We start from the raw sequence: 22243 nt of genomic DNA, 5'->3' as shown, positions 1-22243 counted from the left end.
TTATTTCCCCCCTTTTCCTTCCCACGCAGCATTGGGGAAGGGGAATGGTATGCTTCATTGTGTTTTCTCTCTTCCAGGGATCCCAGAAGCTTTTACTTCTCCCCTCACCCCTCCCCTTCCCTGCAGTGTGTTTGCACATTTGGTGCCTCTTCTAGGCTCTGTGGGCTCCACTCCCCGCTATGTCCAATGGGGGATTGGAGCATGACTGTCGAGTAAGTGCACTTCCCCCAATTCAGCAATATTACTTGATATTGGCAAAAACATCTGTTAAGCCCTGGTGTGTAGTCACAGCAACCTTCGACTTTCCTTTCTGCTATCAGCTAAATCGTTTATTGTATAAGCATTGGCAAGTTTAAACCTTAGCCCTTAAGAACACGTTTTATTCAGTCTTGAAAATTATCATACTTTTTATATTAAGCACTTTTAAATAGTTATAAAAAATTTAAAATTCCAGCACAAAATCTGGCTACATCTTTATTACAATGATGGTCCTTCTCCCTTTCATTTTGTCCTTTTCCAGTCATATTAAAAAAAAAAAAAAAAAAAAAAAAAAAAAAAACACTTCACTTATCTTAGGTAAGTGAGCAAATAGAAATTTGCAAAATTGCTTTAAAAATCTCCCTTATTTATGAATACATGGAGATTCTCATGTTTCCCAAGTGATCAGTGCCATAGATGTACTCAGTAGCTGAATTATCAGATCTAAGTTATGACCTTGAAGTGTGATTGTGATTTGTCTTTTGTTACTGTGCTTTACTTTCAGGTCCCTAATGATAATGAACTACCTATTTTGGGGTAGGCATCACCCTGAGTTACTTGACTCTTCACAAAGGATATGGACTCTTAATTCATGGGTAAGGATTCTTTTGATTTTTGACTTTTGTCATTTTATCAAGTATCTTACAGAATGAAAAAAATTCAGTAAGAACATTTCACTTTCAGCAATTTATTTTTCAGATTCTTCTGCGTTAATCAGAGTTTGTCATAGCATCATCTAAGAGTTTGTATTAGCTTGCAGTAATTTTGAACCTGTTTTGACTAATAAAAGCACATTTTAGGAACAGAACGATCTCTTAACAAGTATCAGTATCTTAACTCAGCCACCCCATCTTGATGATTTTTAGAGCTAGAGGAACCGAATGATTAAGTTTATGTATATATTCAAAAGTTGACCTATAAGACTACTTTTATGGAGTATAAAATAAACCCATTTTTACTCTGGGGAAAATAGTCTGCATTTTCAAGGTAGAGTTTTCAGGTGGATGGGAGATTATGTTCAACAGAAGAGGTCTTTTATACACTTTCATCCTCCAGGCAAAGAGGGAAAGACTGAGAACTTCATGAGTCTGTTTCTGTTTTTATTTTGATACACTCTTTAATGCTTTGAACAAATATCATCTGAAACATACGGCATACGTTTTTTCATTCACTTATTGAGCAGCATATACCCATATACAGTAGTAAAAGATCTGACTTTAGGGAGAATCTGAGATGCTTTTCAAATGGACACCCATATTCAAGTTTTGTTGTTTTTCTCTAAATAAACATCCACCGTTTTCATATGTAAGAGACTGGTCATGCTATGCTGAATTTAAAAAAACCACACAACTTTTCAGCATATTATGAAGGCACCATTTGCAGCTCCATGTTTGAGGTTGAATTAAGTAGCAGTGATTCTACCACTTAGTTTATATATAATACAGTGTCTCCACCCCAAAATTTCAACACTTTTTTGAATATACAATAATTTTCTGAGAATTTATAAATAAATCCATTAATTTGAGTTAAAATGTATTTTAAAATACGTCCTTTTAGAACTGTAGCAACTGGCCTCAAAGCTCTCTTGTCTCTAATGATATCAGTAACACATTTTCAAACTTTCCTTCTAGCTAAAACTAAAATGTGTGTAGACTGCATTTGAAGGAATAGTTTTTGGATTAACAGTAATTTTTTGCCATATTCTTCATAACTGAAAGTTTATTGTTCAGCAGAGGCTGACAAATGATCTGCTTCAGAGAATTCTATGAAGAAGTGCCCTCTTAAAATTGCTGCCATGTCTGATTGTTCTCAGTTGGACTGAGGCCAAGCTGCAGTCAGCAGAAAAGATAGTGGCCCTCTCTGCTATTAGGGGCCACTATCTTCCCTGTTTTGGGAAGCTTAGCTTTACTCACATTGAGAGTAATAAAAGATGTGTCCTCTTTCCAAATGGCCATTTTTTGTGTAATTATCTGAAGTAGGACATCATCTGTCTGTCTCTGCGGACTGAAACTGAGTTATGAAGAATGTCAGACACTTACCATTAATCCTAAATTTTGCTGTCAAAAACCTACCTGTTGCACCAGATGTTGTCAGCAGAGAAATTAGGGAGGAAGGGAAAAACTAGGGCTTCTGAGTACAGGGGGATGTGGGGAGTGTAGGATGGAGCAGTGATTTTGGGTGTGATGTGCAGGAGGGAGGGAGAAACTGGGGGTACGCTTTGTGCTGCAGGGAGTTGTAAATCCATTTCAACTAGCCAGTACACTCTGACTGCTTTGCTGCTCCGTAGAAGCATAAAGCAGCCAAGGCATCCTGTTCCTAAAAGTTACCTTTTTTCCCCTTTAATTAATTAATTTTAAAGCATTAAGGTTGATTCTTCATATTACAGGAAATATCATATGTAAACATTCTCTTTTGGGGTTTGAATTCAGTGTTCATGTCTGAAACTTTTAATTAAAAAGTAAATTCCCAAGCACAAATTGTATATCCTCAACCTTAACTTAATCTTAGTATATGTGATATAAGGATGATGTAATATTCCATAATAAGCATTATAAATGCAGAAAAATCCGTGTTAATGTATATCTGGACTTTTTAAATTTAATCTTAAAGTATGGAAATGCACAGGTGGGATAACCAAGTAACCTAACTTTGCCCTGTAGTCATGCCATGAAGGGGGAAAAATCAGTTGAATCTGTCTGACTGCAGATGATAAAATGCTTTAGTCATAATTAATGGTTATTGCATGGTGTTGTGGCAGGGCAGAGTTTACCTAACAGTGGGGTAACCTAATTGCATTTCTGTACCTTAACACATCAACAACATGTTAACAAATCTTAGCATAAGATTTCATTTTAACTCTGAATTTCCATGGTGTAAAATATGTTTCAGGGACAATTATACCATCCTGGTTTGTTTTTTGTAACTGTAAAATACCTATATATACACTCAACCTTAAGTCCATGTTAGCATAATTTTTATCTGGAAACAAAGAGCAATAACTTTTACATTATCATTCTAGTTCTTCAAATGAAGAGAACCTTAACTAAGATGAAAATAACACAAAAAATAAGAACGTGAATGTCTCTGATCCTGGAGAGAGAATGTCTGGATTTAGTTCTATTATGCAAGAGAAAACCACAAAAGCTTTTAAAATATCAGTTTATTCCTGCACATAAAATTTAGGTTCATCTTTGCTATTGTCTACATCTCTGATATTGTGTACTTTGTGTCCAACCAATGACTAAGGCAGTGGTTCTCAACCGTCATTCATTTGCGGACCCCCTAAAAATTTCGAATGGAGGCGTGGACCTGTGTGGAAATCTTGGATATAGCCTCCAGACTCGCAGGGTCTATGGACCACAGGTTGAGAACCACTGGACAAAGGGATTTGATAATTAAGAACGTACATAGCACATGAAAATGTATCATTTAACTTAGTGCAGAGGTATTCTTGTTACATCTTACTTTCTTTGGCAAACCTCTGCCCAGTTAGAAGCAAGTCTCTTCTACTGTTTTGTAGGGCAATTCTTAAGTCTAAGAAAATGAAACTTTTTTCTTTTATTTCCGCCCCCCCCCCCCCCGCCCCAAATTCCAACCCCCAAACTTCAGATCTTCCTTCCTGCCTATAGTTCCCAATGCTTTACATCAGATACTACTGCTATCATGCTTTCAGCCCGGTTTCCACTGCTGTCACATTTGCTCATCACAATGAAATGATTTTTTTTCTATCTGCAGAAAGACTTTCTCTGAATTTAGAGCTAGAAGCACTTTTTTGTAAAAACTTTCAAGAGTTGAATGGATCAGGGTCAAATTTCTTTGCAATTAGAATAGAATGGGTCAAGAAGTTCCCGCCCCGCTAGATAGGTAAAGGTGCATATGTATTTTATGTATAATATATAAACTTTTCCTTAATTTGATCTTTTATAGTCTTAGAGAAATGAACGAACTCCCATCTTTTACAAGTATTTTGAATTTTGTTGCATCATGTCCGTAACCGTAACTTTTTTTAACCCTCTTCGGCCTTCTGAATGGACACAAACCTTAAAGTGGATGATGATGTCTCAAATTTCCACATGAAAGCAGTCATTGATGACTGAGGTTTTATCACTTCTGGCAGGAAGTGGTTGTACTTTTCAACAATCTGTCCTCTCAGTGTGGAGCAGTGATTTATTTACAATAGGCAAAAGTGATGACGTGTTTGGATATTGAGCTGAATGTTTACTTGACATCTACTAGCTGAAGGACTGCGCCTACTAGTCAGGAAGAATAATAGCTCCTGTGTCCCCAAAACCCACTGCCTCGGCAATTAAAGAAATCTAACTGTTCTGTAGTCTTTATAATGTCCTGTATTTAATTGTGATGCTGTCCATCAACTTTCCATTTAATAAATTTTTACAAGCATAACTTGCTGTCTCTTGCCTTTTTACACTCTTTTCCTTCTTGGTTTCACTGTTTCTTTCATTTGTTTTTTTTCCCACATGCGCCCCTGCCCCCCGATTTTTCCTCTTTTTCTTTCCCCATATTTCACCACTATGTTTTCCTCTTCATTCTCCTATTTCTTGCCACCGCGCTTTCCCCCCAACAACCTCTCTAGCTTTTATGTCTATTTCTTTGCTAATTCATTCCATTAATCCTTAATCCCATCCTTTTTCACACACTTTCTTACAGAATTTACAAGACACTTAAATCAGAGGGCTACACACACCAACCAAAGAGTGATGTTGGCAATGCCAGGTAAAAAGCCAAGCTTCCGAAACTGCTGGGAAAATGGTAGTTACCTTTTTCCTACCAGGTTTTCAGCCATCCATATACCCCGCTTAGGATGTCTAGCTTTTCATAGCTTCTGACTAGTTGGGGTATGATACATTTAAATCCTAACCACTAACCCCTCTGACTGATGTAATGGAGAAAGTGTACACACTCTCTCTCTCTTTGTTAGCCCTTCCTCCTCTGTGAGGTATGCGTGCGAAAAACAGTTACTTTACCTTAGCTTCAGTCCAGTCTGGATCCTCCTGCTTCGTTTTGATATTTTCCACCTCTTATTGCTCGCAACAGACAAACTGTCCTCATCATTACGAGTTTTATTGCTGCTCAAATAGTTCTGAAAATCAGCAGTGAAAACTGACCTAAACTGCAGTGAAAATATGGCCAAGTGCTGGAGAGGAACTGTGGGCAGGCTGAGAGGAACAGCACTGCATTGCTTTATACCCTGTTTTTAATTGGAAAATTTTGTAGTGTTTTGTTTTTTCTTGACAACTAAGGGTTAACACACTCATTTGATTTTAAATGGAAGCCCAGGTTGTGCAGAAATTGATGGTATGGCATCGCCACCCCCACCTAAGACATTTTTCTGCGCACTTTGACCTATTTGAAGGAGCCATGTTTTTTTTAATCTGAGGGTTTAATCTCTGATTTGAAGTAGGTCTCTTATGCATTATTAAAACCTGAATAGATTAAAGTTTAGGTGCTTTGTTGAATAACCAGTGATTAAGACAAAAAAGTAAGGGTGGGAGGTGATTCCCGTCACAGAATTTACATATTACATTTTAGATGTGATGTCATGACTGAAGATGACAAATCATAGAATTATAGCATGTTTCAGCTGAGAAAAGACAAGGGTTATTGCAGATATTGGCTTGGTTATTCATTTTAGGCAAAGTGGAGTAATTATTGTGGAATAAAGTTTCTGAAACAAATGCGTAGAGTATCCACTCAAAATTATTCTGGAATGGCTATGCTGGTCAGTTTCCCCGTGGAGCTAAGCCCTAAATACCAAGCTTGTGAGATTGCAAGAAATGAGAGAAATCAAATAAGAACAGGACACACATTGTTCATTGTATTTGTATTGTATAGCTTACACTGAAAAAAATTTCTGGAACTATTTTAGATTAATTTGAGTTAAAATGCCACTTTTTGATTTAAAAATGAAACATATTTGAGAGAAACTTGAAATGATGTATTTATCAAATGTACATTATACTAGCTAATACGAGGTAATGACCTCTAAAAACTCTAACAAGAATGTATCTTCTTGGCTGGTCACCACTTGTACCAGTGGCTTCATACAGGCAGTTCATTAATGTTTAAGTGTTCAAAACAAAAAAACCTCAACCTTATAAAAGGACCGTGCCATCTGAAACTTGTGATAAGATTAGATTTTTTTTCTTCAAATTAACATTAATCTGGTGCAATAATGCACCATTATGGATAAGAATTAAAACCTATAAAGTCATGGAATTCAGTGGAATTTTATTTTGTCACAAAATTTTACGTCTGAATATGCACAAGGGTGGCAAATTAGATTTGATCTGGAAGCCTCACTGAATTCCAGTTGCCTTAAATCCGGAAGGTAAGTTTTCTTTCAAAACACTGAGTGATCATATGGTGCAGTAAACATGTAGTTTTGCCAAAATGGAAGAAAAAGTTAAAGTAAAGGAACTTAGACATAAAAGAATAGGTACCAATTCATTCTAACTGTATCTTGCACATTTTGCCTGTTCAAGCTATTCCTGCAGTTTCAATCATTTGACATGCTGAAGGCTAGACTCCCTACTCTGTTTAAAATGGGGGTATGCTAGAAGGACATCTTCCATGAGGACTACTTGGCTATGAAACTTGCGTCCCACTTGATCTTGCAGAATCTCTATTTGTTAACCTGGGCATGCAGCCCTAAATATGAGGATTAGATTTCTAAACTCCTTCCTTTTACAATTTCCATGTAACTTATCTGTAACAGGTTGGCAGTGTTTCCTAACATACTACCTTGTTAGCATGGAGGGAGACAGACAGCTAAAAAAGGCTAAGTAGTGCTAACACAGTGCTGCAGTTATATCACTAGCCACCTGTTTATGATAGAGAGCAGGAGAAGGTTGGCAAAACAGTTTGGTTTGCACAAACACCAAAACAAGTTAGGAAAATGTCTTAGTGTGAATGGTAGTGTTCCAAAGCAGAATATCATTAAACTTTCCAAACAAATTTGCATTTGTGCTAAATCGAACATGATACATTTCTGACAAAAGTCTAACATTTTTACATACTTTACATAAGCGTTCAAAAACAGTGGTTTAGAGTAGAAGTGTTCTCGTAACCGTAACAATGATGGCATGCCTCTTCCATGTTGTCTTACAAGGGCAACTTCTGGTGAAACAATTTTTTTTTTTCAGTTTGAGTCCTTTTCTTTTTCTATAATATGTAATATAAAGAGGAATTGTTATTAAACTGACAAGAATCTACGTATCCAGTTTTCTGAGCTTCATCTTTGTTTGAAATTTATTTTGCTTCACTGTCTCTTTTAAGCTGCTGGTATGTTTAGATACTACTTTAAACAAATTAGAATTGCTTAAATTAATTGCTATCTGGATTTGTTACAAGAAACTACTGGTTTTCTCCAAGAACTAACTTGCCTGGAAATATTTATCCTCTCTCTAGCGCAGAGATGCCAGATGATTTATCAATTGGGAAATCAAATTGTGGTTTTTCATCTTGTGTTGGAATCCCTGAAACTGGCATTCTCCGCCTCTTCCTTTTTTGTCTCGCTGGGCCTTCCAATTTTATGGAGTTCTGGTGACTTTTACAGAAGTTTGTAGTGGAAAAAGCTTGACTGCTTATAGTCCCCCTCATCTCTCCCCCCCCCTTTTTTTTTAATGCTGAAAGACAGGAGGACTATGGTTCTAGGGCACAGAGGGTACCTCTGAAAGTGGAAGGTAGGTTTTTTTTTTTGTATGTTTAGCACAAACCATGGCTAGCTTTATCAAACTACAGTTACACGCAGCTTTTTGTGGGCTCTACCATGGAGTCTTACGCAGTTTCTTCCTCGATGGCGCATAGTGTTTAAGCATTCAGGTAGACAAAATATTGGTGTGGGTGGAGAACATCAGAACTGTCAACTACATATGTGACCTGGGGGACAATTTGTGCCCAATTTGTGCCCACTCATCCAATTTATGAAAGGTTTGAGATCTGTGGAAGTACACAAGAACTATGTATGTGCAAGTAATACTACAATATTTTGTGTATTCGCTCTAATCTGTGGTCTGACATTCATTTGTAAACAATGGACTTCACTTTTTTCTTCACTCCCTCCCTTTGAAGGGGAATTTAATACTTGCCCTAGATAATAATTGAAAACCAGAGGGGGATACTTTCATTTAAAACATTTTCAATTATGCAGGCATTTAAAATTGATTATTTTTTTTAAACACAGGAGTCCTTGATGGACAGACAGCTAATAAAATATAGTAAACCTGTCCATTGATTTAATGGGTCCCCTCTGAACTAGACCTATTTACCACCAGCTACGGTACTTGTACGTCATACTTAATCTAACTTGATGGTTCTCCTGCTTTTAGTTTCTTCCACCCCTCCTTGGTCAAAGGTGGATGATACAATTTGTGTTTTATGCTATATCCCTATGAATGTGGAAAGTGGGAAATCTGACTATTAGCAATGCTTTTTAAAAATACGCTGTTTATTACACATTTTGCTTATCACAAATGAAGAGAAACATCAATCTTCATAATTTTTCACTTCAAAATACTGAAGTGTGTGCTATATTTTTCTGTTAGCATAAGTGATGTTTCTGGCCAATGGGAGCTGTGAGGACAGTGCTGGGGGCAGGGGCAGTGCACGGAGCTGCCTCATCCACACACCCGCCCCCCCCCCCCCGTCAGGGGTGTGCAGAGACATGCCAGCAGCAGCTGGCTGCTGCGCCATGGGACTTTGTGGCCCGGAGGTCGTGAGGGGGCAGAGGAAGCCAGACAGAAATGTTAGACGGGCTGGATCCGGCTCACGGGCCATATTTTGCCCACCCCTGCTTTAAATAGTAAACAAAATACATATACAGTTTGGAATGGATGGGGGAGAAGCCTTTTATGACTCGTTTCAGAGTAGCAGCCGTGTTAGTCTGTATCCGCAAAAAGAAGAACAGGAGTACTTGTGGCACCTTAGAGACTAACAAATTTATTAGAGCATAAGCTTTTGTGGACTACAGCCACATATATATATATATACACACGCATATAGCTATATGCATCCGAAGAAGTGGGCTGTAGTCCACGAAAGCTTATGCTCTAATAAATTTGTTAGTCTCTAAGGTGCCACAAGTACTCCTGTTCTTCTTTTATGACTCATTATCCATCACTTTGCATATTTGGTAACAGTTCCTGTTCAGACTTCTTTGATACCTACACACCATATAGGGCTCTGTCCAGAAGGAAAATATTTTCAACTTTCTAGGATGTCCCTAGGAAGACCACAAAACTTGCTGTGGAGAGGTCATATCCAGGAAGTCAGTCACTGGAGGAGAGAGCTTTGGGGGAGTATGGATAAGTTTTAGCAATGGTGGATTTCAAGAGTTAAAATTTTTTCTTCCATCTGAATGTTAGTGTTTGTTGTGTATGAGTCGGGAAAGACTGTTAGAAGACCAATGTATATTTTAAAGTGATTTGTTCGGTATTCTTGAAGACTAAGTTTTCTGATTATCTAGGAAGTCAAACTATCACATATAGCAGTAATAGAACATATTTTCATTCAAGCTTGCATATTGGATGTTGTGTTGAACAGAAATATGAATATGTTGTATTTCAGGGACCTTGTGACTAGCTCAGTTTTGCCAATTAATTTCTAGCCAGTTCTGTTCTAAAGCTTGATGAGTTGCTCTTTTTCTTTGGCATATACATACTCTCTCCCCAAGATTTTCTTTATGGGTTTGATCCTGCCAGTGGTGATTTCCCTGTGTATTTGTTGATTTCCGTGAGGATTTGACCTCATGAGAAGAAAGTTTTGATTCCAAATACAGTAAAAGTTGTTTAATAGTTATGCCTTTGTGGATTCTACTGTGTTTTTGGTTAAGTGGGTTTAAGTGAAATTAATCTAAACATAACTTAATGTTTCTTGTAACTTGTTCTGTTCAGCTGAAGAATAATTACCATTTACCCACCTCTTATTTATATACAAAGGAACAGATTTTCACAATTGCTTATACACAATTTGCATGTATAAGTGCAGTAATTGTGCATGTTATGCATGTGTTCACTTCTAAAATTTTTAGAAGTTGATTTGCAGTTTATTGCATTTTAAAAATATTGAAAAAATACATTACTTGATATTTCCTGGTTGCCATTGTGAAAGCACAAAATCCATGAGCAGTGTGTGACTTAACCATTTTATTAATATGTAATGGTAATTGACAGGTTAATTAGACTGAAAATCATAACAAAAATGTTGAATAATTAAGATTTTCATTGAAATGACCAAGCACTCATTCAGTTTAATGGAAAGAAATAGATTATCTGAGCTTCATCTTACTAAAGCTGTTTCACGATGATCTGTCTCTCTCAAGTGTTTGGACTATTTCCTTTCTCCTCTCAGATTTTACTTGATCTAGAATATACAGAATCATTACATGTAATATTACTTATTCTTCAACTGTATAAAATATAACATTGGAAAGGAAATAAATGAATAGTTACATATGTTTTATTTGTGGGACACAGACAAAAAATAAAGCAGCCCATTCATGACTAGAATGTGACAGTTTTCTGTTTTTGTTTTTTAAAAAGTCAAAATGAGTCTAATTGCTCACTTTTGTTTATATAAATATAGAGTAAAATTGACAAACTAATACCAAGAGGAGGAGGAAATGAAAACTAAATAAAACAAAACTCCAGAAAAGTAAGTTTAAAGTCATTGCTCTTATTCTTTCTTCCCTAGGATATTTGTACAGTTTAAGACATACATTTCTTCAGAAGCACTAATGGATGTTGACATGCATTGGATAAGGTGGTGACCACTGGAAGTAATCTGTTGCTGTTCACTGCAGAGAGGGTAAATTGACTCCATTTGGAGTTCAGAGACGAAGCAGTGTGGAGGTATCAAGATGACTGATCCTATGATGGATTTTTTTGATGATGCCAACCTTTTTAGCGAGACGTTGGAAGGTTTGTCGGATGATGCCTTTGTACAACCTGGACCCGTTTCACTTGTTGATGAATTGAACTTGGGTGCAGAATTTGAGCCTCTGCACATAGACTCACTGAACCATGTGCAAGATACTCAAACTCAACAAAAGATGAGCGAATTTGAGCAGTTAAATCAGTATGATTCACTGAAACTTCAAGTAAATCAGTCTTTCAGCAGCCCAGCTGACAGTGTTTTATCGCCACACTCTCAATTTAATTGCTCACCAATCCATCCACAAAACCAATCCAATGGAATGTTTCCTGATGTGGCTGATGGTAGTCCTATGTGGGGTCATCAAACTACCACAACTGTTCCAAATCAAAATGGGTCACCTTTTCACCAAGGACATTCTCAGTCTATGCAGCAAACTAAAAGTTTTGTAGCACACCATGACTTTGCCTTATTTCAGGCCAACGAACAACAGCATCAGTGTGCCTCACTACAGTCGCAACAAAGCAGAAACAACATTAATGCAGGGCAAGACGCTCTGAATCGGCCAAAAAACTTTATGGAGGTTAACGTATCTGCTCCACGCAGAGTCAGTGTTACCCATCCACCTCAAATTGCTAATCCATCAACTTCACAGCAGCCTCTCTCTGTTCAACAGTTTTCTCAAAATGCCAGTGCTTCAATACATTTTTGTGGGAATCAAGAAGGAAACTTTGATGGACAATCTCCAACTATGACTCCTTGCTCTGTTAATAATACACAGCAGTTTCCTTCTCCATATTCTTACTCTAATAACCACATTTCTCCTACCAGCCTTTTACAGTCTTCTACCGCTCTTTCTGCTAGCCAACAAACACATCCTTTATCTGATTATACTGGAAGTGATGCCTTTACATCTCAAACAGGGACCAAGCAAGAAACCACCGAGCACCTCTTGAATCCTAACACACCTTTGAATTCAAATAGTTTCCAAATGTTGCATTCAGCACATCCTCAGGGCAGCTACAGTAGTTCAAAACTCTCTCCTGTGAACATTAATTTTCCAGCCTCTGCGGGTTCTGCTTCTCAGATAAGCCATTTTGGTGATTCTATAGAAAGCAATGGTTTTTCATCTTTGGATGAGAACTTACTTCATCAAGTTGAGTCTCAAGCTGAACCATTTACAGGACTTGATCCAGAGGACCTCCTTCAGGAAGATCTCCTACCCCAATTTGATGATTCAGCATTTGTTCAGGACACTTCAAGCCACATATTAGAGCATGGCCTAGAACACCATATTACCCCACAGCAAATAACACAGTCATCCGATATTGCTCGGACACAGTCTCAAAGTCAGATGCATCCCTGGCATTCTTCAGTTTCTAATCGGCATCTACAAGACAGAAATCGTATAGCTTTGCAAGGGCAGGTATGTAGCCCTTTTTTGGGAGGGTGTGGTGTAATTGTTCCAGTGAACTTAATCATGCTGGTAAGTATTAATTCTTTGTCCACAGGTAACTCTAAAATCTCTTATCTGTTGTTGGTCATTTGTTAGTAAAGAATAAGTAACTCTCTTCTATCCTTGAAAAGAAATTACAGCCTATATCCCTAAAAAAGTCAAACCCTAAATATAAACATTGGTTGTTACACTGAACACTTACAATTCATACTCCTGTCTAAATGGATAAATAATATCTCTAATTTAGCTTTCTTAAGTACTAAAATGGTTAATACAGAATTAGTTTTAGAAATACTACAGTATTCGCCTGGAACTAAGAACCTTATGTGTAACTGCTGCAGTCTACATCTTATTTTTGCTGCAGTAAGAATTTGTCACTAATGTGTACTAGGTACAAATAGACTTTAAGAAGTTATATGTAGTTTAGTTTTAATAAAAAAGATTGAAGTATAGCTTTAAGAGTCTGAGGGATTATTTTTCACTCCATATAACACAGGTTTTTACTTTACTACCTGCAGTGTAACCAGAGTTGTATATATTCCCTGCTAGGTAAGTTTTTGACACTGTTGAGTGAGTAGAAAGACAAGGAGCTGTCCTGAAAGATATAATGCTTGTTGAATTTTAGGGGAATGGAAAAAAATGTGCTTCATTAAAAGCCTGAAGAACTAAGGAAAAAAACTCCTTGTTTTACCTAACCTTTCGATACCAGAAATGCTAAATCCTGTGTTATTGCCTTTTGTTGCTGATAGTCTCTGTGGAGGACACGAGAAGTGGATTAGCTTTCTTATCCCTTAATTGAATGAGTGGCTGTGTTGAGTCTTTTTTAAAGTGATCTTCATTTTCACCTGTTTGTCAGTTGTGTGCTTATGTTAAATAGGTGTTTGATGAAAATTACTGAGTAAAAATCACTTCCATCTTTGATTTTAGTCAGCTTCTTTGTTCTTGTGTTTTCATACATTTACTAGTTCTCAGGTTATCCGTTCCAGAAAAACAAATACAGAAAACCAGGATAAGCAAGACCTGAATTCATGTAAATCAGTGCAATGCTGTCCTGTTAACCCAAGGTTTTAGAAAACTCCACTCTCTAGCTTGCAGCACCAAAGGTATGCACTCACCTCACCCCACTGAACTCAGTGGTGTGATCTTGAAAGACTGTGAGCCATTTAAACTCAATTTGTAAGGTCAGAAGGGACCACTATGCTCGTCTGAACTCCTGCATAACACAGGCCTACACCACAACCAGTGGTGCATAACACAGGCCTACTACACAACAACTCTGCATCAAGCCCACAAGTTCTCTTTGAGCTACTGCATACCTTTTAGAAAGCTATTCAGTCTTAGTGATGGTGAATCATCACTTCACCATGTAAGTTGTTCCAAAAGTTAATTATCGTCACTGTTTTTTTGTGTGTGTTCTTATTTCTAGTTTGAATTTATCTAGGGCCTTGGCTACACTTACCCGCAAGTTCGACGGCTGGAAATCGAACTTCTGGGTTCGACTTATCGCGTCTAGTCTGGACGCGATAAGTCGAACCCGGAAGTGCTCGCCGTCGACTGCGGTACTCCAGCTCGCCGAGAGGAGTACCGCGGAGTCGACGGGGGAGCCTGCCTGCCGAGTGTGGACCAAGGTAAGTTTGAACTAATTCGAACTAAGGTACTTCGAACTTCAGCTACGTTATTCACGTAGCTGAAGTTGCGTACCTTAGTTCGAATTAGGGGGGGTAGTGTAGACCAAGCCTAGGACTACGTTCAACTTGCAACTGTTTGTTTAATCTCCTTATGCCTTTCTGTGTACTATCAGATACCCCTTCCTCCTGTAGCTGCTCGTAGACTTTGATAAAATCACCTCTGAACCTTCTCTTAGATATAAGTTAGAGAATTTTTTCACTTGACCAGAGCTCAGAGAGCCGGGTTGAGCTTTAGTCTTTCCATATAAGGCATGTTTTCCAGACCTTAAATCATTCTTGTAGCTCTCTTCTGAAACTTTGCAATTTAACATCTCTTTTTGAACATTTAACATCCTTTTTCATTCCAGTAATGGTTTCACTAATGCCATATATACAAGTGATACCACTTCCTTAATCCTACTTGATATTCCCCTACTTATACATTCAAGAATCCCATTTGCTCTTTTAGCTACAGCATTGCACTGGGAGCTTATGTTCAACTGGTTACCTACCATAGTCCCTTACCCCTCTTCTCAAGTCCTTTTAAGAATCCCTGTTTTTCCAGGATACAGTTCTGTATCTTATCAGTGTGATCAACATTCTTTGGTTTTTAAATGTATGACCTTGCTTTTGGCTATATTAAAAGATATGTTGCTCAAATGAGTTCACCTTACCAAGCAGTCCAGGTCAGTCTACGTAACTGACCTGTCCTTATCATTTACCACTTCATCAAGTTTTGGATCTTCTGCAGATTTTACCATAATATTTTATATTCAAGATGTTGACTAGTACAAGGCTGAGAACAGATCTCTGCAAGACGCTAGTAGAAACACCCACTTTGGATGATGATTCCCCATTTACAGTAACTTCTTTGTAATCTTTCAGTTAAGAAATTCTTAATCCATTGAATATGTGCTGCATTGATTTTGTGCATAATGTAATGTTATCAGAATGTCATGTAGCGTTAACACAGTTACCGTGATCAACCAAACTTGTGATCTCCTTTAAAAAAAAAAAAAAAAAAAAGTTTGACACTCACTTTCCATAAAATCATGGTGATTGGCATTCAGAATACTACCATCCTTTAATTCTTTGCTGATTGTCAATGTAAGAATGGCCATACTGGGTCAGATCAATGGTCCATCTAGCCCGGTGTCCTGTCATCCAGGAATGGCCAATGCCAGGTGCTTTATACGGAATGAACAGAACAAGCAATCGTTGAGCAGTTCATCCCCTGTTGTCCACTTCCAGCTTCTGACAGTGAAAGGCTAGGGACAACCAGAGCATGGAATTGCATCCCTGACCCTCTTCTATCCTCCATGAACTTACCTATTTTTTTTTTTTTTTGAACCCCATTGTAGTTTTGGCTTCCACAATATCCCCTGGCAATGAGTTCCACAGGTTGATTGTGCGTTGCGTAAAGAAGTACTTTCTTATGTTCTTTTTAAACCTGCTGCCTATTAATTTCATTTGATGACCTCTGGTTCTTGTGTTATGTGAAGGAGTAAATAACACTACTTTATGCACTTTCTCCACATTCATGATTTTATAGACCTATATTCTATCCCCTCTCTTTTCCAAGCTGAAAAGTCTTTTTAATTTCTCCTCATATGGAAGCTGTTCCATACTCTGTCATTTTTGTTGCCCTTTTCTGTAGCTTTTCCAGTTCTAATGTATCTTTTTTGAGAAGGAGCGACCAGAACTTATTATGGATTGATATAGTGGCATCATTTATATTTTTTTCTTTTTATTCCTTTCCTAATGGTTCCTAACCTTCTGTTAGCTTTTTTTTTTTTTTTTTTTTTTTTTGATTGCTGTTGCACATTGAGCGGATATTTTCAGAGAACTATCCACGGTGACTCCAAGATCTTTCTTGAGTGGTAACAGTAGTGGGGATTATGTTTTCCAATGTGCATAGAAAACATAATCCCCACTACTTTGCATTTATCAGCATTAAATTTCATGTGCTGTTTTGTTGCTATTCACCCAGTTTTGTGAGATCCCCTGGTAACTCTTTGAAGTCTGCGTTGGACTTAACTATCTTGAGTAATTTTGTATAGGCTTCCAATTTTGCCATCTTGCCTCTTTTTCCAGATCATTTATGAATATGTGGAACAGCACTGGTGCCAGTACAGATTCCTAGGGGGCACCACTATTTAGCTCTCTCCAGCCACTATTTACCTTTGACCATATCAGCCTTAGGCATCTTCGTTTGAAAATTTTGGTTAACATTATTAGCCATAAGCAATCTTTTTTTCTATTTAAAAAGAGAGAAAATAAATTAAATGTTAAAAAACCCTACATTCCAGCACTGTTATGAAATTAAATCAGAAAAGTAAGGAAGTGAAAAATCCTATGCCAATTTTAACTTGTCTGGACATAAAAATACTGTGTGTGTACAATGTAAGTAGTCAAGCAAATTAGCATGGCTTGATTTGGGAACATAGGAAAATGCTATACTTGAACAGACCTGTGATCTGTTTAGTCAGATATTTGGTTTCCCAATGATGGCCAGTACTTCAGAAGAAGGAGCAAGTCTCCATAACAGACAACTATGCAGGGACATGCCCATAAGGGAAGTTTGTTTTTTAACCTGAGGGGTTCAGTGACGGGCATGAGGTTTGTTGAATAACACTTTCAGTTCCTTACTTTGTTGTGTTAAATGCATTATCTTAACATAGGTTTTTTTGCATTTAATTATTTAACATGGAAGGAGGAAAATATATTTACTTAAGGAATGCATATACATCTCTCTTGTAACTTAATCTTTGTGGGAGTTCCCATCATAAAACACTAATTTACTTCAAGATTATTAGCTTGATGCTTAAAATAAAACTACACGTTAAACTGTGGGGTTTCCATGTCTTTTATTTTGGTTACTGCTGTCTGTACTGCTTGGAAAGAGAGACTGTGCAAGAGCAGCCGTAAGGCTGAATGATGATCCTTCTTCACTACTGGGGTATTTGAGAGGGAGCGGTGTTTCAACTGGTGCTGAGGGAGTTTTGTTACAGTAGTGTAGACTGTATTAACTAAGCAGTTCCACAGCATTTTACTTTGAAATCACAACAATATCTGACAGGTCCATAGAGCTTGAAATAAGCAAGCTTTATGTGGATATAGTAAAGGAGAGCTGGAAAGTGAAGTCCATCCCCTGCCCTCATCCAGACACAAGGCTCTGACCCTGGGCCCTCTCCCCAGCCACTATTACAACTTGTAAATTAGAATAACCACTGCAGCAATTTGTGCAATTGTAGTGGGTTTTGGGGCCACTGAAATTCTTTAACTACAGATTCCTTGGCTTGTCCTCTAGTCTATCCCCTTGTAGTCTCGCTCTGCCACCCTATTTGGGACCAACACAGAAACCCTCTTCACGGTATGCAGGAAGTACACAGATTCCTGTGCGTAGTAGGCCTGTGCTATCTCCCATGTAGCCCTAAAGTACAGATTGCCATATGCTGACCCTCTTTAGCATGTGTGAATTTTACCCTATAAGGTTAGACACTTGTGGGGCTTCTCTGTACCACTAGGATTGAGAGGGATTTTGAAAATATTGATGTAGTACTTACCTATTTTAGGTATTTACAAGGCACCTACTGCCTTGATATCTAATCTGTTAGTCTCATATTCGAGGAACTCAGTGAGCTGAAGCCTTCCAGTTACAGGGAATCTCTTTGGCAGGGGGAAAGGTGCTCTCAGTGGCCTCTGAAAATACCCAAGTCAATTAAAAGATGGAGCATGCAGTCTAACTCTTTACCTGATTGCCTGCAGTTGAGAGACAGAGACCATGCACAGGTAATCTTTTTGTGTGACCAGGAATTTCCAACTCCAACTACTACAGCAAAATTTTGCACCCTGAATACCCTTTTAATCCTGCGATCCCACATTCCCAGTGATATTCTCTGTTTGTGCATTAATGTGTTCCTTCCTGTTGACCGTATTCAAAGTGTAAAAAATTAGACATGAAGTATTGTCCTGCTATGGAATTGCTTCTTATGTGTAGGAGATTGCGGGGTTTTTTTTTTTATAAGAAAAAAGGAAAGGTTTTAATTTACTTGATTAAAAATAAGGAACCTCCTCTCGCACTTTTTTAGGGGCAAGAACACACCAAAATCACTGAGGTTCTCTTGCACAGGTTGGGATGGATATGAGTGGCCAATCTAGGTGTTACAGGTCCCTCTGTGCCATGGAGTCTAATGAGAGGATTTTGAGTGGGTCAGGCCAAGAAAAAGTGAGGAGTAAGGGTTGTTGGATTCTTCAGTTACCCTCTCTTATACTTTGCAGAAGAAAGCATTCACCTGTTATACTACATCCATAAGAATGAAGCTTGGGGCAGTATCTGTACTGGAAAAAAAGAATAGTGTTAGAAAATATGTTCAATAACATGATGATAAAAAATTGCCTTCAGTGTAGACGAAGGACAGTTGTATTTAAAAAATATGGATGCATTTTTAAACATGACTTTCCATGTCCATAAATTCGAAATTGTGTTTACCACATTGTTTAACATGTTTCAAGCACAATATCTTTTCCCAATATAGATGAGATCTTGAAGGATCAATTTGATCTTGCGATATTGGCAACTGTGACCCTCCTTAATGCACAGCCTATTTACTGTGCATCAAGAAAAATATTTAGACCACAATGAATAAAATGGTGAACCAAAAATGGTGTTCAGCCGTCTTCAGGCTATTCTTTAGTGTAGAGAAATGTGCTATATTAAACTCCCAATGCAATAAAACGGTTTATGAAAATAAGATTTATTTAGTCTAGCTTCAAGTGTTTCATTGTCCTGATTAAGCAGTCAGGTAGGAGGTCAACTACAATAAAAGCTCTGTCATCCGACATGTTGGGGAAATGCAGGGTACCAGTTAATTTAATATTCTGGTTAACTGAGAGTTATTTTTACCAATGGAATACCAATTTTCAAAGAACTAGAATACAATAAAATGAATAAAGTATAAAACAGTGTACAGGTACTCGCCAATCCAGTACTGCACTGCAGAGTGGCTGGTTTCTTGAAGCACTTAACCTACTGTATAGAAAACTTCATACGCCTATCTTATGACACTACATATCACTATGGGCAATGCATGGTGTACACCCAGATCACTAAAAATATACTTCACACTAAAACTATACTGAACATAATTTAATGTTTGATTCAGGAGACTCTTCAGGATCTTGCGGTGCCTCAGGGTCATCATTATCAACACCAGTTATCATGGTAGGTGTAGGAAATTGGGCTGAATTTGTAATGACCCTGTTACCCAACCTGGAAGCTGCTTTTTTTAATAACCCCCTGATACCAGCTTGCTTGTCTTCTGCCTCTTTTGCATAAAAGTAGAATGCAGACTGTGCAGTTGAATAACATGCTGGGCAGTATACTAGTCCCAGTTACTAGATTGAAGATTTGTATTGGGAGATATCAGAAATGCTGGTTAATTGAGCTTTCTGGTTCATTGAGTGCTGGATAACAGAGCTTTTACTGTATATCTAATTTTCAAATTACTCTGTATCCATCTGGCAGTCTATATTATCTTCATTGGAAGAAGTCAGCAGATTGTAATAGACAGATGACCAATTTGCTATTGTGGCAATAACTACAATAATACAAATAATATTCATAATTTATTTTTGTTTTTGTTTTTTTTAGTTAATGGTTTCTATAGATACCCTATTGAGAAACCTTTGGACTTGAGTCCCTTTTAATAATGCATATAATAGCTACCTAAGGGTAATATTCCTTTAACTAAGTTATAGAGAGACCACCTCTAGTTCCAACTTCATGTGCGCTAAATCCAGCAAGGGTGCCAGTAGTGACTATGGCTTTTGTTAATGTGTACATCTATCCACCAAGAACTGGGACTGAAGCAACCAAACCTTTTCAGATAGGCTACCAAACGGGCTCCAAAGAGAAGTTCTTTAAATCAGTGGTTCTCAACCAGGGGGGCCATGAGCGGATTTCAAGGGGTCCACCAATCAGGACCAGCATTAGACTCGCTGGGGCCCAGGGCAGAAAGCTGAAGCTCCGCTGCACGGGGCTGAAGCCCGGTGCCCTGAGCCCTGCCACCCGGGGCTGATGCCAAAGCCTGAGCAATGTAGCTTTGCGGGCGCCTCTTTGGCATGGGGCCCCAGGCAATTGCCATTCTTGCTACCCACTAATGTTAGTCCTGGCTTTTATATGTAGAAAAACATTTGTGACACAGGTGGGCAGTGGAGTTTTTATAGCATGCTGGGGGGTCCTTAGAAAGAAAAAGGTTGAGAACCTCTGCTTTAAATCATTGTTTAGAGAGCTTCAAGTCACCACCCTATTAGTGAAAAAGTCCATATGCTGCTATCAGTCCTCTGAGTTAGAAAGTCCCTGTCTTTTGTATAAGTTTTTAATTGCAGAGTTACGTTTTCACATGCAGAACAATTAACCCTAAGGAACTGGCTTAATAAAGTGTGTGTATGTGTGAGTGTATGTATTTGCTTATGTGTTTCTGAGCTACCTCTGTAAAACAACAGTTGCCTGTTTTAGAACTTTTATGCCTGTGGATAAATACTTTTTTAAAAACTTTTCTTTTGGACTTATAAAGTGCTCCTTTGGCAATGCTGCACAGCCAGCAAACTCTGGTTTTATCACAAGTTTTGCAATATTTGGTGTTTTTCTTAGTCTAGCTACTGCAGTCTTGTGATTTATGTGAGAATCTCTGATTTTGTTTTTTATGCAAGTTTTTAGTTCTCTCAGTTGAGAAGAAAATCTTGAAAACATTGTGAGTGTACCCTATAGGCTCAAAAAGCAAATAAAAAAGCTGCAAACATTTATTGCTTTTTAACATTCTCATAGGTTTTTAATTCAGTCCCATGATTTGTTGGGACCCGAGCCATGTATTTAATAGTTTGGGGTTTGCAAAACTGTATGCAGTATGTGTCAACTGATATTTTTACCTTGTCACATTTTGGTCTTTGTAGAAGAGCCAAGGGTTGATTTTAAATGAGATTGGATTAAAGACCTCTTCGCACACAGAGATGATTAGTCCAAATTGAGTTTTGCAGTGTATGAGTTGTCACAAATCTCCTCCCCTTCCCCCACCCCACCAGTTTATAGTCTATCAAGGGCACCCTTCTCAGGATTCTGGCTCCCTGTCTGTCACCTCGCTTGGGCAGAGCCTCACATTTGTCTCCCGCCTGACCAGGGTATTTCCACGTTGCACAGCACCCTGATGATGCTGTGAACTCCCCAGAAAAGTCAATCTGTTTAAGAAGGTCTCCTTCACTTTTTTCCCCCTCAGCAATGGCACACAGTGCTATTGCCAATACTTATGTTACCCCACAGCACTTCCTATGCAAGCCTGTTTATTCTTAAGGTAAAAGCATTCTAGAAAAAACATCAAAAACAATAAAAGAACCTATATGGCTGCTAATACATTTTATCAAAGATCACCCCCATTTTCTTCAACATGGGCTCTGGCATGTGTCAGTGCTTCCAACCTTTCCCTAAGGATTGGGGCCCTCTGTCAACTGGAAGTCCTGACCATTTGCTGGGGAGCAGAACAAAAAGCCCTGATCCTGTTTAAAGCCAGGCTATTTATATAAAAATCCTTTCTTTGGATTCCCCAGGGACCAACAGACAGATTGGGCCTTTCAACTGTCCTGTTGTAACAGGTGATCAGCAGACAAAAGGTCCCCCTCTCAGGGCAAAGCTTCAAAGGCTGAGCCCATTGGGGTTTGCAGTTCCCTCCTCCCTAGTACTTCCTATGAATTCCACTTCACACATTTTATTCCAAAAGATCAATTGTTGGCTATATTGTTTAGTCTAGTCCTTTGAAGTTCACATTATCTCCCAGAGATTGCATTAATCCTTGTTCTTCCTAATGAATCACAGAAGATTAGGATTGGAAGAGACCTCAGGAGGTCATCTAGTCCAACCCCCTGCTCAAAGCAGGACCAACACCAACTAAATCATCCCAGCCAGGGCTTTGTCAAGCCA

At 38.2% G+C, this 22243-nt stretch overlaps 1 protein-coding gene across 28 annotated transcripts in view; it reads left to right on the top strand.

Annotated features, from left to right (window-relative positions):
• CHD9 (chromodomain helicase DNA binding protein 9) overlaps positions 1-22243 on the top strand; it is a 186344-nt gene that overhangs the window by 11105 nt on the left and 152996 nt on the right. For 15 of the 28 annotated variants that reach the window (XR_010592546.1, XM_065567047.1, XM_065567056.1 and 12 more), the window contains 2 exons: positions 764-854; positions 10969-12574. The exons of 1 other annotated variant lie outside the window; for it this stretch is intronic. Coding sequence is in view for 23 of the 27 variants with exons in the window: in XM_065567047.1 (XP_065423119.1) it covers positions 11135-12574 (1440 nt within the window). In the remaining 4 variants the exon portion in view is untranslated. Of the gene's footprint in view, positions 1-77; positions 213-763; positions 855-4926; positions 4993-10860; positions 12575-22243 lie in introns of all 28 variants that reach the window. 12 more of the 28 variants (XM_042852265.2, XM_065567060.1, XM_042852268.2 and 9 more) reach the window with 7 other exon arrangements.

This window comes from Chrysemys picta, chromosome 14 (genome assembly GCF_011386835.1).
Source record: "Chrysemys picta bellii isolate R12L10 chromosome 14, ASM1138683v2, whole genome shotgun sequence".
Taxonomy (NCBI): Eukaryota; Metazoa; Chordata; order Testudines; family Emydidae; genus Chrysemys; species Chrysemys picta.
Note: the sequence above shows the minus strand (reverse complement) of the source record. Positions and strands in the feature narration are given on the sequence as shown.